The sequence below is a fragment of the Xiphophorus couchianus genome, chromosome 1, assembly GCF_001444195.1.
Source record: "Xiphophorus couchianus chromosome 1, X_couchianus-1.0, whole genome shotgun sequence".
In the NCBI taxonomy this organism is placed as follows: domain Eukaryota; kingdom Metazoa; phylum Chordata; class Actinopteri; order Cyprinodontiformes; family Poeciliidae; genus Xiphophorus; species Xiphophorus couchianus.
The window spans coordinates 11886155-11904483 of NC_040228.1; the positions used below are offsets into that span (position 1 = coordinate 11886155).

Sequence of the window (18329 nt, forward strand, 5' to 3'; positions counted from 1 at the left end):
TTGGAACGGCAGGTGAGAGCTCGGCATGCCAGATCTTTTTGCGACTCTTCAGCGGTGCACAACGCTGCTTTTTTTTGTTTGTTTCTGGTGACAACAGATTACTCATTTATTAATCAAACAACTGCTTTTGTGAACCAGCTGGACATGCAGACAGCCCATATACTGTTGCGCCACAAATCCTATTTTATTTAGCTCATTAGCAGCAAACTGGATTTTAAGCGTTCTTCAGTTACATGTTGAATCAATTCAGCTGAAAAGAAACATTCAGACGCCCACAGATTGCACAGTGTGGGTATATCTGTGTAAAGTCGGACATCTGATACTGGAAAAATAAGCAAAGAGGAGGGGAATTGGGGGGCAGAGTGTATTGAAGAGCTGGCCAGACTCCGTGGGTGCAGATGGAGGCGGTGGAGGGCTGTCTCTGCATTCACATTTTACACAAAAGACTTCAGAAATGTCAGCAAACGAGGGTGTAGGCTTTGAAAATAGAGATCATAATAAAGGCTCCTGACTCTCTCATTCGCCCTAGCTGTACTACAGCAGAAAGGCACTTTCTCACATGAAGAAGAGGAGTGATAAATGTCAGTGGAATTTACACAAGAGGCACCACTAGCACTGGCTTAAACATTTCTACCAGGAAATAAAAAAAAAAAATTTAAATAAAAAAAAAAATTTAAAAGCTGGCATCCAAGCAGAAATGTGATCAGGAACAACGAGGGAGCTGTTAGAACCGAGTCTTAGGGAGAATGTGGTGGAGGGTATAGAGTTAAACAGCGCCCCCAACTGTCTGATAAAATAATACACATGAAAAGAGGAAGGCTGGGAACCGGTGGAAATCAGGTTCTCAGAGGGAAACTGTGGAAAATGTTTTCAGTATATGGGAAACCTGTAGGGTTAAAAACCAAAAGCCCACACATCTGTCCTTTTAAATTTCAAACTTTTATAGACTTGCATTTCAAAATAGCACTGATATATGCTAGAAATGTTATCACACAATCTTTTACACAGTTGGAATTTATCATCTCTGTTCCCTAAAAACCTAAACCATAAAAATGTAATTCTGAAATTCGGATCAGGTTTATTTTGCTGTTTTTTTGTTGGTTTTTTTTTGCTTCCAAGAACTATTTCACTGCTTTTTTAAAATCAGGACTGGATTCTCCTTATTTGAATTCAAATTCTTATATCCACTATACATGAGTTTATTTTCTCTGTTAATATTCAACAAATAATTTTCGGTTTTACATCTAAACAGAAAACACAGGTCTAGTTTAAAATCTTGATCCATAGAGGCAAATGTTTTTATTATAACTGATTTAAGAGAGTGTGTATAGATTTGGTTGTTCTGTCAAGGACCCTTAAACAAAACAATCAACTAGTTGGACTAACATGTATTAAAATGCCAGATGAAAGACAAAGGGGCATCATCTAAATAAAAATTAATGAATAAAGGTCTTTATATTGTGGATTTTTAAACTTAGTTAATCAAATAAAGGGTGCTCTCTAGAAACTTAAACACAGGTAACCTGTTGCCACATTTTCGAGTTAAACTTTAAAATAAACGTTTTTTGTATGCAGAGAAAACATTTCTTCACATCATTGTTAATATTTAAATTAAACATAAGTCAAAAAGTTGAAAGCTTGGACATCAATTATCAGGCAGTGTGTTTTATGTATATACATACAGAGGTGATACTTTAGAAAATAACCAGTGAGGATGCCATTCGTCACTGACGGTGGTCCCCATTCCAGCAGAACAGTGTCATCATCCTGAATCCTGGGAATCAGCACGGGCACTTTCTCTGGAACTGTTATACAGAAAACATTTAAATATATAAATAAAATACATATACTGAAGTTACCATTCAGGCAATTTAGCCAAATGACAATTCAGAATGATGTCAAAAAAAATGAACGGATTAAAAATAAATAAAAACTAACACTTTTTCTGGATTTCTCTGATAAATCCCTCAATTCCTGTTCATTTTAGTTTATCCATAAGCATGAGCCAGAGCAGAAGAACGTGTGAAATTTTAAAACTGCAACCATATGGATCTTACTGTCAACAATAGTGAATTCATGGACATACTTGCCTTGGTCCGGGCAGCCAATAGCACTGACGGGAAACTTGTTTATGTCTGGTGTTCTGTGTTTGAACTACTTCACTTGTGTTGTCTCACATTGTTTGCACACATTCATATTCATGATACATTATTTATAAAAGTGCTGATTTATTCTCTTATGAGACTTCTGTGAAAGTTTTTTTTCTTGTAAGATGTTATTTCAAGCATTATTTATTTTTCTTGTGGCAGATATTTAAATTGTGAAAAGATAGCAAATGGGAAGAGTTTTGTATAACGAACCAAAAACTTTTTCTTTTTGGTTTGTTTCTCTTCTACTTTAGTTCAGACTTGTTGTATCACTAATAACCACACAGATGCTAACAAAAGATGGCTGGTCTAACAGCTAAATCCTTAATCCCTCACCTACAAACTGTGGCCGGAGATATTGGGGTTCTCTAACTTAGAAGTTAAGTGAACTGCAAAACAAACAGCAGATCACAGTTTAATTACATTAAAACTTTAAGCTTTAGCATTAAAAATGAATATACATTTAGCATCTGATATGTACATACACTGTATGGAAAGGGAATCTCTTTCATACTCTGACATCAAAACCTGCTTAGGTTCAATAAGAAATTTTCCCTGCACAAGACACAAGTACAACATGATGCTGCCATCACCGTAAGTCGCTGTCCAGATGGTGTTTGCAGGCTTTATTCTTTATTCTTCTAAATCTAACAATGGTCTTTATGGCCAAACATGTCACTGTTAGTTTTACCTTAGCAGATCTCTCCAGAAATTAAGGTCTTTATCTCTGAGCAAATGTGCTAAGTGTGATGTAGCCTGTAATATTGCTTTTGGAGTAGTGGCTTCTTCTTTACTGAGTGGCCTTTTGTTTGTTGACAGTTTCATCTTTGGGTAATTCAGCTTTGACTTTAATTTTGGGATTGATTTTAGGCCAAAACATGTTCATCTCATAAAACACATAAACCGACTTCTTCCTCCATAGCAGTATGGCTAAACATTTCCAAGGTGTTAATACTTGAATTGTTTGAACAAATAAACACAGTACCTCCAAGACGCTGGAAAACGTGTCTAAGAATGAACCAGACTTGTTAAATTTTCTCCCCTTGATTTTGCTTAATTGTTTCATCATGCTACTCAAGAATGCGCCTCTGTCTCAAAATGCATCCACGTAATAAAATTCCCCAAATATTTTAAATGAATGGAAATCGTAGTGTATATTACCTTGCTCAAACTTCTTGGTTTGAGCAAGGTAATAAAAAAAATCTCAGGAAATATCAGTCAAATATTATCTATGTAAATGCAAAAGGAGCATGGATGACTTGTTGCATGGATGTGTCAACTTACCGCCCTCTGGAGTATAAAAGTTGACTGGATCACTCTTTGGTCCTTTTCCCTTCTTGTTAAAAACGTTCACTGTGAGTCTGTACTCAGAGAAAGGTTCAAATCCTGGCACAATGACATGAGTCCTGTTTCCAGGGAAAGACTTGGACTTATGCTCCTCTAAAATCTTGTCAGGACTCAGGAAGCTTTTCATTCTCTCCCAGTTAACCTGCGAGATGAAAGATGTAAAGAATAAGAAGTGCAGAGAAATAGTTTGGATAATGAAACAAAGTCTTTGAAAACAATCTTTTGTAACCCACCAATCTCTAGTCTTACACTACCAAGAGCATGTTTCTTAATACAACTTTAAAACAAATTCCTTCACTAAATAAAATGTACATCAACTGTTTATTATATGCTGTACATTTGAAACATTGTAAAGATGTCAGGTGCAAGAACCTCAAAATTTGAGCAAGAAAGAAAATGTCACAAGAACACAAACTGAAAAACAAGTTGATAACCACAAGAAAAGGCAAATTCAAATATTTATTTATCTTTAAAGGAAGGTGTAATATTGTCTCTTCCTCATTTGAAAAAGACACAAGCATCCATGTAAATCCACTGCTGTAATTCATATACCAAGCAGTTATTTACTCTTGCTCACTTATTGTATTAGTAGATTATTATTGTATTATAATCTACATTTAAAGTTTTTTTGAAAAGGTACAAAAAATAACTTTTGCCACAACAGCCTTCTCTCAACAGTAATAATGACTGAAACTTAATTTCAGTTGCAAACTAAAAATAGGCAGAAGATAAGTAAATCTAAACCGATAAACTTACATTGTAGCCTCCTAAATGACCTCGCACTGTGGCTGGGAGAACTGGGCTCCAGCTGACTCTGAGAACGGTGGTGTTGATCACCTCCACTGCTACATTGTGTGGTGCTGCAGTCGGAACTTAAAAGGAAGTTAAAAAAAAGTTACAAATCCCAATATATAGTGATTCTGACACTACAAGATATCTAAAAATTGAATGTAACAAATTCAACATAAAACAAAATGAATAAAGATTAAGTAAATGAGTTCAACATCAAATTTAAAATAACATAAAATGTGCATAGATGTCATCTAAGAAAATGTTAAAAGACTTTTGTTCTCATAGAGATGTTAGAAATAAGGATTTTTTTTTTAGTGGGTTAACATAAAACCCAATTAATTAGGGTAAATAATCATGCTGTTGGTAAACTAAATTATAATAAAATTAGTACAGTGGAAAAACATTTCAAAGGTCTTTGTTTGGAGTGTGTAGTATAGAAAATTCTGGTTAGAGTCACAAATAAAAATGTGCATTCCATAAAACAAACAAAACAACTATTTAACTTGATAGCAACTAAAGCTGCATTCAAAGCTAAATAATTCTAAATCCTATTACTAAAAAGTTAAAAAGTTAAATAAAAGCCATGCAGATGTTAGGGAATGGTGGAAAGCCCTCAACAGGCCATCGTGTTTTTTGATCCGTCAATTCTCCCAGAGTTTCTGACTTTCAGACTTTCTTCTCTTATACAAAGGTTATCTGCCACCTGCTAGAAATAATAATAGTGTTTCTCTTGTATTTGTCAGAAAGGTCAGAGGAGGGAGGGGGGGCGCGGGGGGGGGGGGGGGGGGGGGGGGTCACAACTGCACACCTGCACATGGTAAAAACCTTTGAGTAAAGGTAAAATAAGAAAAGAACTTAACCTGACACATTTTCCTGGAGACAGTGCCAAAAGACAACTGAGGAAGCAGATGGAAAAGATAGCACAGGAAGTTCAAAATAAAGAATGAGAACAACAATAGCCTGGTGTGAAAACTTAGGCGTCAGGGTTTATTAAGTTATCAAACATTAGAAAACACATAAACTGAGCTGACAAGATTATAGGACTCACTATCTTCGCCAGAGTAACCGGTTATGGGTCTTGGTTCTGGACCCCAGCCGAGGCTGTTCCTGCTCTGGATTTTGATCTCGTACGGTGCAAAGGTGGATGTGTTCCTGACGATAAAGGAGGGTCTTGTGACCAGGTGCTCCTGCCATTTATCTTCCACCTCCAGTTTTCTGTAGGAGAGCTTATACTCAAGTCCTGGACCATTGAATTCAATAGGTAACAGTGGCTACAAAATAAAAGGGGAAAAATGAAATAAAGATAGTTACCATACTCTGTGATCAAGCCAACTTCCAGGCCAATCAGGAATATTAACACAATGCACCAAGCAGGTCTTGTTATATCCTGGCTGATTAATGGTTATTAATGAAATCAAGCCCTAATTTAATAAAAAATTACATTTACTTCCATCTGAAAATAAGACTTTAGACCACTGTACAACAGTCCAGTCCTTTCTCTCCTTTGCCAAGGTAAGACTTTTGATGTAGTCGCTTGTTTAAGACTGGCTTAATACAAGGGGTGCGACAGCTGTAGACTTTGTCCTGGATATGGACTAAATGACATTCTAGCTTTCCGAGAAACTGAATTTTGGCTTTTCATTATCTGCAAACAGCAGCCATCAAAAGTAACTGAATAAACACTTTTAACAGATCACTGTGCATGTAACAAATCAAAATAAATGAGTTTCACTTTTATTATTTAAATGTTTCAATAATATTCTAATTTATTAAGATGAACTTGCACTAGAAAAACTCTAGAATCTTAGAAAGGTTTATTATTGTTATTAAAATGAGACATTAACATAAAAAAAACCCTCTTACGTCCCAGCTGATGTCCATTTCATGGGGAAAGTGGCCATGAATTCTGATATTTTCCGGGTTTCTGTCTGGTGCTTGAAGGAGAAAAATAAGGAGAATAATCATGTTGTTGCAAAGAAGAGGATCAGTAGTTGACATCCTTATTTCTGTCTGCTGTAATTTACTGGAATTACACTAAACCGAAAGGCACGAATTTATATTTAATGATGAGGAAATTTTATCTTGTTGTAAATAATGCTTTCAGAGTTACAGTGACATGCGGATATTCTCTCCCCTGACTGGTACAAAGTCATATAGCTGCAGGCTGACTTTTAGACTGATACCTTAGGAAAGAAAGGTTCAAAGTCAGACGCTTTCTCAAACCCACAGATAACGTCACCAAAACATGCTAATAAAATAGAGGAATCATACCAGCAGGGGGTGTTTTGAGTCTCTCCGTGGGCTCACTAGGTGGTCCAGGTCCAATGGCATTAACAGCATAAACTCTGAACTGATAGTTAAGGTCTCCATGAAGAAAGAGCTCAGCCGTTGCCTGGTTACCGGCGACTTTCTGCAGCTCCTTCCACCTTCCAGGCTCCCAGTGGCTCTCCTCATACTCCACCACGAATTCTGTACAACAGATGAGTGAGGATCAGACATATTTAATCAGTGCCTTACTACTGAAACAAAAAAAAAATAATGGATGATCTCAGTTAAAACTATAATTGTTATTAACAGAGAAACAGAGACAGTTCGTTCCAGTCAGAAGCTCAAAAATAATCACTTAGAGCTGGGTGCCCTTTCTGTGCAACTTATTGAGAATAGCATGATTAAAGACAGTCTGTCTGGGTCTATTTATTGTGCAACTATTTCTTTATGAACTCCACAGTGTTAATCTAATTTTGGAAAATGGTTTGGTTAAGTTAATCCAAAACCACACATAGTATATGCAAGTCTAATTTTCATTGATAAACAAGTGGCAGCAATGTGTTAAGAAATAAGTCGACATCAGAGGTGGTTCTTGAATGAATGGTAATCTGAGCAAACCAACAAGACTTCTGCCCCATTCAAAACATACACACACGCGCGCGCGCGCCTTTAGTGTAGCTCTTTCTTCATAAAGTCCAAAACATTGACATTTTGTATTGAGAAGACACTAATCAAAAACCTTAGGAGCTAAAAGATTTTTGTGTTTTTGCAAAAGAGTTACATTTCTTGAAATATATTTAACTGTCTTTAATATGAAATTATTAATTTGAGGTCTGAACAGCCTTAAAATTGTAAGATTTGGAACTAGAGATGGTCAATTGCAGCAGTCTGCGAGAAAGATTTGCACATTTAAATTCTTATCATTCCTGTAATTTTCAAAACTAAATTAGCCCTTTCTGAAAGCATTAATGAGAAACAAGCTTTCCTGCTGGGTTTTATTTGCACAGCTGTTTCCAATCTTCACGTGTTAAAAGAATTTCATTTAGATTCCATTGACAGTCAAAGGGCTTGAATTTTCCCATGTTTTGAAAAGAAAAAAAAAGAAGAAGAAGAAGACTGAAAACATTTAGAAACATTAATAAATGCGTTATATTCCCATTGAGTATAAAAACACCTCCAACAGTGGTTGGCACATTTTACATAATAAGTCAGCTTGCTGTCAAACTATTTTTTTTATCAAAACATACCACTGCAGTAACAAGCTCCCAATAAAAATCAGTAAATCTGTGAAAAGCTAAAAATAATGGTTTCATATTTTGAGTTATGTTATCTGTCGGAGTTCTCTTAAGCTAAGTTGTTGTGAGTGGAGACTCTATTTAGAGTACAACGGTGTGGGAGAAAGTTTTATTCTTTTTTCCTTGCTTTATTTATTTGCTTTTTCAGTCAATAGAGTGGGTATCACCCTGTGTCGAGTGCAGAACTACAGTATGGTGGTACATATGGCTAAAAGGGTAAAGGTTGCTGTGTGATTGTCAATAGAGAATAAGGGTAAATTCTCAATTTTTGTATTTCTCCTTACTGCCCTAGACAATTTTGAATTATAAAACAACTACAGGCATTATTATGTAAATACCATCTGTATTTTATTAAAATCAAAAGCAGTCTGAGGCAAATTTGCATCAACATTCTGCAAGGGGTTTATGTTTCTAATAATTTGCTGGATAAAATGTATTTTTTTGCACAATGTGCTTTGATCAGAGACCAAATGTGCAATTGATTGTGTGACAAGCAGCAGAATGACATGTTTGCTTAATGAGACATTCATCCAAGAACTGGTTGTGTGCTTGAAAGAAATAGGCTGGCACAAAAATATCTTCATATTAACTTTCCATAAAGTGTGGAGCATGAAAACACTTTGTAGATTACTTCTGCCATCTACAGGAACACTTAGATGACTCTGCAGTTGTCAGGTGTAACAGATGGACAAGAATCTGAGTACAGAGAGCTGGTGGACCTTTTTGTGGCAGGGCGTGGGAACAATTGTCTCCTCTTTAATGTAAACAAAACAAAAGAGATGATTGCCAATTCCTGGAGAAACAGGATTAGATCAAACCCTATTTCTATTTCTGTCATGAGAGAAGAAGTGGAGGTGGTTGAGGAATATAAATATCTCAGTACTGAACAACAGATTGGACTGGAGAAGCAATAGTGAAGCCATCTATAAGAAGGGACAAAGCAGGATGTACTTCTTGAGGAAGTTAAGGTCTTTCAAGGTTTGCAGCAAGATGCTGCAGATCTTTCATAAATCTGTTGTAGAGAGTTTCAACTCTTCTGCTTCAACTCATCTGTTGGGGCAGCAGCATCAGAGCCAGGGACATTTAAAGGCTCAACAGCCTGATAAAGAAGGCTGGTTCTGTTCTGGGGCCGGACTGTGGAACCTCTGGAGATGACGATGCAAAGAAGGATTCTTTATAAAATCAAGAAAATGATGGACCAGCCTGACCATCCTCTCCAGAGTGTCTTCAGTCAGAGGCTTCTTCAAATTCACTGCAACACAGACCCCAACAAGAGATCTTCCCTGCCAACAGCCGTCACTCTCTGCAATAACTCTCTGAAGGATTTGAATTAATATAAGTTACAACAACATTTAATTTCCCTTAGGAGTTAATAGAGTATTTTTTGAATTTGAATTTTTGATATAATAGAAGTTGTACAAAGAACTTGTACAATATTTTACAAAAAGAATACAAAAAGGACAATGTTGATAATATATTCAAAGTGTGGTTTTTATTATTTTACTCTTTGCAACAGATGGGTTCCCAGTTGGTGTACTCAAGAGTGAAATATGCACATGTGCTCCTGCTATAGACCATCTTCTGTTCTTCCTTTTGAAAGATTTAAAATGTGTTTTGCTCATTATATGTGTTTAGGAACATGTTTGTAACAAGGAAAATGCTGATTTTGGATCTGTTCAAAATCATTTTAAGAGGACAGGATATTTATAAAAGCCTAATTGTCTCATAATTATTAATTGATGACATCACTATGTGACCTAAATGTAATATCAAACAGAATTGGGAAAAGTAAGGCTACATGAGCAGCTGCTGATGATCTCTGGGTAAAATGTTGCTAAGTATTAAATTATTCAGCAAAACTCCCACTCCTTCCCCTATACCCGAATTCAGATGCTGTGCTTCATTCTGTTTAAAGTTTTACCTCTCACGGAGCTGTTGTGATCACTCCCTGGTATCCAGGACAGAGTTACATTTCTTGATTCCTGATCTGATATCTTTAAACTCATAGGAGCATCAGGAGTATCTGGGAATAAGCAGTAAAATCAGCACAGAAACCTAAAATTATAATTTAATTTTAGAAATTTAAGGAATTTTAAATATGCTATCATACCCAGTACAGTTAGAAAGGCAGTTGCAGTATCCTCATCAAGACTTGTTCGAGCAATGCATGTATACCTCCCCTGATCACTGATATTCAAGTCCCTAATCTGCAACTGGTCACCTTCCATATTGTACCTGCAAAATTAAGAACATTTGTTACAGCACAGAAAAATAGCTTAAAAGATACTAGAAGAACTACAGTTACCAAAAAGCTTATTTTGCAGTAATAACCAAAACAGAAGAAAAGTGTAAATGAGTTGTAGTTTAGGCATATTTATTTATCATCCATGATTAAGATGTGTAAATCAGACTTGAGGTAGATGTGAGTTTATGTTACTGTATGTTTCAGTAACATAAACTCACATCTACTCTTTAATTTTAGTACAGTTACTTGTACATTTCTTCAATGAAAAATGTACCATCTTTAGAAATGATAGTTGTCACTGAAGTAGTACTGCTAAAAACTATTCTAATTTAAATATACTTAAACCTTTATTTTTATACATTGTGCAAAATAAATTTTTTCAAATTGGTTGGAACATTTACTAACATTAATTAGTAATCTACAACTTTAGGGATGGTGGACAATCTGTAGTGGGGTTCTTTCTCTTCCTTGTTTGGCATCCAGAACTACCTGAAATATCAGGCAATTTCAATAAATCTGATCTCCAGTAAACTTAAAATCAGTCATCAGTTACAAAGAACGAAGGTCTTTCTCTGACTCTAAACATTTTTGGTGGACTAAACAAGATTTGCCGTGGTAAACACTGTTTACAATCAAAATCAAATATATTTTATTTCACAAATTTTAGCACAACATTAGAAAATTTTAGGATAATTTAAGATTACGTATATGTTTGGTTTTCTAAAGTGGACCCCTATTGAAAAGGTAAAAAAAAAAAATGTGGCAAGGGACCATTGAAATGGAAATTTGAATTCATCTAGAGGTACTTATGACATTGTTTGGCCAAGGTTTGGCCATTTTATTAGCACAGTAAAAATTTACATTTAGATCAATCAAGTGTGGAGAGACGTGGAAAAATGTTCTCAGTGCATCTGGACAGAACAGATGTAGATTTCATCTTTCTGTTGCTGAACAGCACAAGTCTGCAGCAGAGTACTATTAGGACTATTGCAGATAAGTTAAAAAAATGGCCATGGAGGTGTAAAAAATAAATGTTAAGGTTAATTCCACACATTTTACAAGACAACTTGGATATTCTCTGATGTCGAAAAGCTGTAAATGTGCGAGAAAAATTACCATGTTTCATGATTAAAAGCATAAATTTACCATGTTAAAATTAGGATATTCTCTGACAAAGTAAAGTAAAAAAAAATTTAGATCTGTGCATTTCAGACATTTGCCTGTGACTGACAATGGTGGAAGGTCCTTCAAAATTAGGAAAACCAGGTGCAGGGCTGTTATTTATTTATCTTATTTGTTATTATTCTGCATCAGAAAAGGGTTTCTGACAGGGCTGGACATCGATGCCCAAATGGCCCTTTGAGCAGTTGCTGCCCTATGCAGCAATCTGTGTAGCCTATATCAGCTCTTCCTCCCTCTCTTTATATTAACCAACCTGTTGAAATGCCACCTGGGATAAGTGTGTGGCTGGCAACATAATGACTGAAATATTGGTGAATCAATAATTGTGGCACTTACGATTTTACTAGAAATAAATACTGCTTAACATTAGATGTTTTAGAAAGATAGAATTGCGTAAAAAAAAATATTTGTTCACTATTCATTTATGTAATTGCAATAAAAGATCAATGTCTTTTAAGGGTTAGTGCACATTACTAAAAAAATAGTAAATATGTTGCTGATTCTGTGTCCAGACCCCTTCATTAAAAAACAAAAGAGGAGTAAAAGGTTTTGTGTGTGAGATGCCTTTGATGATTTCTGTTTTTCTATACTGTTGCACTAACATATACCGAACAGGTCGAACAAAAGTACTCCGAAGCTCAGCAAAAACGACCAACACAAACACAGCCAAAGCAAAGGCAGTTACCTGAAACTATTCTCAGAAGAGCGAAAGATCTCCTCCCCATCCTTCCTCCAGATCACCTCAAAGGTGCCCTGCAGACTTCTGTCATATTCTGACCGGCACATCAATCGGGCCAACTTCCCACTGCTGATCTGCACATCCTGAGGAGGAGCCACAATTTTTGTTGGGTCTGAAGAAAAAGCATAATTTCAGGGAGAGACAAACAGAAAAATGTGATGACTAGAGGACAATGAAATAAACGTCTCTAACTCCAGCCAATAAGCTTCAAATTAATTGGGGCAAATAATTTGGCCCAATTTATTTCAGAGCAAAAATGGGTCTCACTGTAACTGTTTCTGTGATTTAAATGATTAAGCAGTCAATGTTAATCATCTTGCATTGCAAAAATTATGAGATTATGATTGTCTGATGATTGTGGTAATCTTTTTTACAGAACAAGCATTTTTATTAAGGCCAGTAGAAGTAAGTTACCCAGTTCAAATATTTATATCGCAACAAATAAATTCAACTTTTAATTTTAAATAATAAACATGCAAGTTTTCCAATAAGACCAATATATACAGATGATCTGCCTAACTCTGCATTTTTAGTTAACGTAATCTTCAAGTACTTTACTAAATAGCTTTGCACACATACTGTAACTGTCTAAGATATGCACATCAAATAACTCGAAATAAGAAATGCCTTTGAGAAAGGCATGCCTTGGTTTGCCTTTTTCGGTTCATTGACAAAAGATGAATGCAAAGATTTTGCTGACATACCTTTCACATCCAGCAGAGCTGTGAGATTTGACATGCCTTCTCTGTTACTAGCCATGCAAGCATATTTCCCCATGTCACCTTTTTCTGAACGGATGATTTTCAAGAATTGCCCATTTTCTAAAACATGAAATCGTTCTCCTTCAACAACTGTCCCCTCCTTGGTCCTAGATGGAAAGATTTTGAAAATATCTATCAAAGAGACCGTACACGCTTGTTTTAATCTTTCTTTTTTATTATTTCAAACTGATTTCAAACTTGAAAAATGTTGTGTTGGTATAAGGTTTGTTTCCTGTGCACAGTGTCAACTTTCTCATATAAAGCCATAAAGGCATCAAATCAGAACAGAAGACATATTGAGATTATGTAATAATTTCAAGAGAAGCAAAATAAATGTTTTTAATTGCAAACAGGTTAGTATTGAAACAAAATTGTTATGTAAATTTTATACATTTTCTGCAATAGAATTTTCAATCTTATTTCATGTTATGTTGTATTCTCCTGAACCCTTTTAATTCCTTTCTAGTTATTGGAATGCCTTTCTTGTGTTTTCTTATACCTGCCACTGAGTCTGCAGATGAAAATTTTCTGGGGAAAAAGCCCAAGCTGATGATTTGTGTATTTGCTCTTTGAGCTAAATCTTTTCTCTATATGATTCCAGATGAATAATTAAATAAAGGAAAATGAGGTGGTAAGTTCATTCTAAAGATGCATTAAATTAAAAGCCTTTTCGCAAGCTAGACCTCTGCAGAAACAGCAAGTATTTCTAAGACAACATCAACCTGAGTTTTTTGGTCCAAATATAGTTACCAGAATTTACTTAAATCAATTTCAATAGAAGCTTTTTCTAATACCAGACGTTTTTACATCTGACATGTAAATATACTCAAATCAGAATAAATTCTTTGCTGCGTGCTGTATTAGCTTAAATATAGTCTGTTTTAGATGCAAATAAAAGGGACGTGATAGAGGTTTTTATTATTTTGACACAAAAAAGATAGAAAACGAGCCTTGTGAGAAGTATGGCAGATTGTTCTCTACTTACCAAGAGACACTGGATGGAGGAGAGCTGAAAACACTGCAGTTCATGACAATGTCCTCTCCTTCTATCACTGCATACTCTTGGAAGTCCTTTGTCAGCATAAGAGGTGCCATATCTAAGAGCACGTTGAGGGAAGAGAGATTATAATGGCTTAAAAATGAGGCTATAAATAGCAGAATACATAGACCCTCTCTTTAGAAACCCAACCTGATACTTGACTCTGTTCTGTGGAGCTGAACAATTTGAAACCAGAATCACAGAGAGACAATTTCTCCCAAAGAGGCAATGTTAAAACGAGAGTATTATGCAATACAACCTAGGGTATAATAATTTCACAATGCATATTTATACAGAAGAAAACTGTTATCAAAGATCCTTATTTGCTGTCTCACACATACTAGCAGTAAATCCCTCATTGTCAAAGGAATAACCTGATTCCAGTAATATAGCAGAGACTTTGAAAAGTACTGCAATCACTACAGTGAATATCTAAAATAAAAATGGTTGCCACATAACAACAAACAGGCAGGTCATAAACAATCCTTCTACCTTTGAGGTAATCGTTCCATGCTGTTTCGGAAAACTGCTTTTCTGACTTCCTCCAGCAGCTAGCCGTGCAACAATGCTAACAACAGCTTAAACGTATGCAAAAACAAATTGAAGTTCTGTGAACTGATGTGTGCATTGGTCATCTAACCAGTCATTCAAAACTGCCTTGAGTAGTTTATGGCACCACACATGTGCTGTGTGTGAGTGTGTGTATGTCCATTTGAAATGTACAAAGTGTTTTGTAACCTTGTACAATACCTATGGTATATAAATTTGTTCAGTATATTTTCATGAAATATAAAGTCACATGGTTTAATTTAATTGTGTGTTGCATCCATTAACATTTCTGTTATTAGGCCCGTTGACTTTTATAACGTGAAAGATTCAGACTGAAACTCCTGATCAAACCAGAATAACTCTGACCAGCCATGTCCTGGTATACAACATTAATTAGAGCTATCTAACCAGATTTCCTTTCCACAGAGTATGGTAAAAGGAATAGGCCTCTGTGTTTCTGTGTTTGCAGTAAGAGACCTAGCAGGCTGCTCATGGTTGAAATCTTGTGATCTTACTCACTCATGACTAAGACATTAATGTTGGCAAGAACACTGCCATGAGGATTGGAGGCCTCGCACTGGTAGACGCCACTGTCCTCTGGCCCAGCCTTGTGAAGCATCACAGTTTCATCAAGCACTCGTCTGTTGTTCTCTCTGTCATCTGATAACAACAGAATGTCAAAGCCATCAGGACCAAAGACGCAATTAGTTTTTTCAGTAGAAAATCTGAATGTGTTTTTCCTTCAAATGGATTCTTTGCACAAAAACATTTTTTAATCACAAAAGAACAAATCTTTGATTAGAACATTTTCTGTAATTATCAAGAAAACAACTTTCAGTGATTATATTCTGGGTTTTGAAGTGATTTTCAGATTGATGCTCCAACTGTAGTTTTTAATAAGAAATATTTGATGATATATTTTGAGTTGCAAAATATGAAGTAATTAAATAAAGAATGCAGTCTGCAGACAAACTAATAATCTTAAAAATATTTTTGATATGATTTAACCATTTGTTAAGCCATTTGCTTTTCTACAAAATGTACTGAATAATAATGCTTAACAGGCATAGTTCATGGTTTGCTTTAGTAAAATAAGCTTATAAAACCAACTCTTATTTGTTACTTCATGAAGCCCTTTAAAATCCAAACCAGCATGCTGTACAGGCGAATCATGAAATACAAAGTTGACAAATAAACATTAAAAATCACCAGTAAAATATATAAAAGATAAAGGAGTGACCTGATGCTCTCTGGAATTAAAAGCCAATTTGAAAAGATTTTAATTCATTTAAAGCTCCAGTAGACCTCACAGCAGCCTGGGAGCTGTGGCTGAAAAGACTCTGTCTCCCGTGGCAACAAGCCACGTTCTGGGAACAGCCAAGAGGTTGAGATCTTAGAGTTCTACTGGGGATGTGAGGAGGTAAAAGCCCAGAAAGAGAAAGAGGTGGCAAACCATTTAGACACTCAAAAACTAAAAGCAAGATCTTAAAATCAATTCTAAAAGGAACAGGCAGCCAATAGAGGGAATGCATACACATGTATTTCCCCAGTCATTAATTATACATATACTCTCTGTGGAGAAATTAAAACCGAGTACCCCTGAGTGAGATGCAATGAAGACAGTTCTCCAAGTAAATTCAATAGTTTCACTTTACATCTAAAATCGGTATGCTTTTGCAACAAAGTCTCTCTAATTAACCCCGTACAACACTTAAAGTAGTGAAATGACACAATGAACTCCAGGTTCTGTGGTTTAAATGTTGCTGGACATGCTTTATGTGTTTTGCTTAATAAAATTACCAACAGAACTAAAACATCACAGCCACGATTATTGTTTCTGACCTTGGAGTATTTTTCCATTTTTTCTCCACGTTATCACTGGGGTTGGTTTTCCATCCACTGAGCACTTAATGAAAACGTCTGACCCGATCACAGACAGCTGGTTCTGGGGAGGCTTTGTACGCCATGATGGTGGCTCTGGAAGATGCCAAGAAGAACTGTTTGTCTCAGTGAAAAACAATGTGCCATTGGTTCCGTCAGTAAAGACTAACCTTCTACAATCACATCAAAGTAATGGTCTGCCTTTCCGGCTGAATTTTCAGCCATACACATGTATTTCCCCTGATCCTTCTCATCCACAGCACTGATGGTCAACAGCTTCTTAAAGTTATCCAGTTTTGTCCGATCAGTTAGAGTTTCTCCCATTTTCATCCATGTTATTTTAGGAGTGGGACTAAAACATAAAAGAGCAAAACGTTAGGAAATACAAAATTGAACGAGACATACTGGTGAATAAGCATGAGCCTGTTAGCAACAACAATGTACACCAACGTTTAAAATGTGGTTACTAGTTTAAAACTGCTAAAATATTACTCCATACCATCTCTAAAAGTTTAATTCATCTTGTTCATGTTTTTCTTTTTTAAACTACTGTCGTCAAGCTAAGCAGCATGCCAGTTCAACAGCTGACTGCAGCCTGTCAACACAAACAAATTTCATCCATAATAAAGCCATCCTTGCTCCATCTTATTATCACAAAGTCTCTGTAAAAATATTAGAAACCTTAGTGAAGAAAGTTGTTTGCAGTGCACTTCCTCTTAGAGCTGTTGTCTGCAGTAACGTAATTAGACAATTTTACTTTTTTTATTGAAAAAAAACCACTATATGAGATACCATCCTAATAAGGTTATCAAAATCAGACAATCTCATACCAGCCCATGCTTACAAATAATAGTGATACAGTAAGATGAACATACTATCCGGCTGGTATACACTCAAGATGCAGATCCTGTCCTTTCAGCAACAGCTTCTCTGTTTGGACACCAGAGGGCAGCAGTAGGCTGGGTGCTCGAACTGGTAGCGCTATGGATGCATTTGATAAAAACAACAATCTTCCTCAATTGTGGGCAAAATTAAACCAAGTACCGCTAAAACAACACAAACATGCTTAGAATCAAATTGGCTATCAGTACATCTTAGCAAAACAAAAATCAACTTCCTGATTAGATAGTCACACACCAAGTCTTTCACTATCACTTACTGGCACTGACACTCTCAGAAGAGTTGTTCTCCGGTTCCACTGAAACGAAAAATCATGACATTAATAGTGGTGGGACAGATGTGTGTTGGTTTCCTAATATGCATTTGCCGGACTATGATTTCCCTTGGGCATAAACATGACATAACAAATCCCTCCTGTTTAGAATTAAAAACATTGAAAATGAGCAGAAACACTTTTGTAATAGTGAATTTAAAAAGAACGTCAGGGTTTTTGCTTGCTGGTTAAACCTACATCTCTCCACCTTGACGGACAAAGGGGTTTTCTGGACAATAGTACGTATCCTTTGGAAGGCAGCGACACAGCCGTAATCCTTGCGACTGTCTTGTGGTAAGGCATAAGCAAAGTACAGGTTGCCATCGGTTCCCATGGAGACCCTCTCATCCTGCTTTATGTGCTGCAGACCTAGAAAACAGCATATCTGAATCAATAAAGACATCAATATCAAAAATGTCTGTTTCCTGACATTTCTTTTCTACATTTGAAAATCACTTATGAGGTTTAATAACAAAGTAGAATACACAGGAGTATAATATGTGATAAGTAAAATGGAAACACCCGTAAGCAATTCCCCATCTAATCATGCTCAGTGAAAGCAAATTTGTTTCATATAGATTTACAGTTCAGTGAATTATCAACTCATGAGCTGAGTTTAACAGATATAGCCATCAGCCACTTGTGGTTTTATTAGTGTGAATAAAGAAACCTTATTTAAATTTACAAATTATCTATAAATAAACAAACACAACTTCACTCAGATGCACATCAGCATGGCAATGTTTTGAGATTATCTAAGAAAAAAGAAAGTTCTTCAACACACGACTGTTTTACTATGTTCAGGGCATACAGTCATTGTTGTCTCTGGACACATAGTACATGTACATAGCTAAGTAACTTCCATTTTACT

At 35.9% G+C, this 18329-nt stretch overlaps 1 protein-coding gene across 6 annotated transcripts in view; it reads right to left on the reverse strand.

Annotated features, from left to right (window-relative positions):
• chl1a (cell adhesion molecule L1-like a) overlaps window positions 1-18329 on the reverse strand; it is a 60635-nt gene that overhangs the window by 14141 nt on the left and 28165 nt on the right. For 5 of the 6 annotated variants that reach the window (XM_028016301.1, XM_028016315.1, XM_028016293.1 and 2 more), the window contains exons 6-23: window positions 17657-17827; window positions 17405-17443; window positions 17121-17226; window positions 16416-16597; window positions 16207-16341; window positions 14884-15024; window positions 13762-13873; window positions 12720-12883; window positions 11962-12127; window positions 9960-10084; window positions 9771-9872; window positions 6558-6755; window positions 6150-6220; window positions 5335-5557; window positions 5147-5182; window positions 4251-4366; window positions 3432-3636; window positions 1683-1805 (exon numbers count right to left, since the gene is read on the reverse strand). In XM_028016301.1, the coding sequence (XP_027872102.1) occupies window positions 1683-1805; window positions 3432-3636; window positions 4251-4366; window positions 5147-5182; window positions 5335-5557; window positions 6150-6220; window positions 6558-6755; window positions 9771-9872; window positions 9960-10084; window positions 11962-12127; window positions 12720-12883; window positions 13762-13873; window positions 14884-15024; window positions 16207-16341; window positions 16416-16597; window positions 17121-17226; window positions 17405-17443; window positions 17657-17827 (2415 nt within the window). The remainder of the gene's footprint in view (window positions 1-1682; window positions 1806-3431; window positions 3637-4250; window positions 4367-5146; window positions 5183-5334; window positions 5558-6149; window positions 6221-6557; window positions 6756-9770; window positions 9873-9959; window positions 10085-11961; window positions 12128-12719; window positions 12884-13761; window positions 13874-14883; window positions 15025-16206; window positions 16342-16415; window positions 16598-17120; window positions 17227-17404; window positions 17444-17656; window positions 17828-18329) is intronic. The other variant, XM_028016324.1, reaches the window with a different exon arrangement.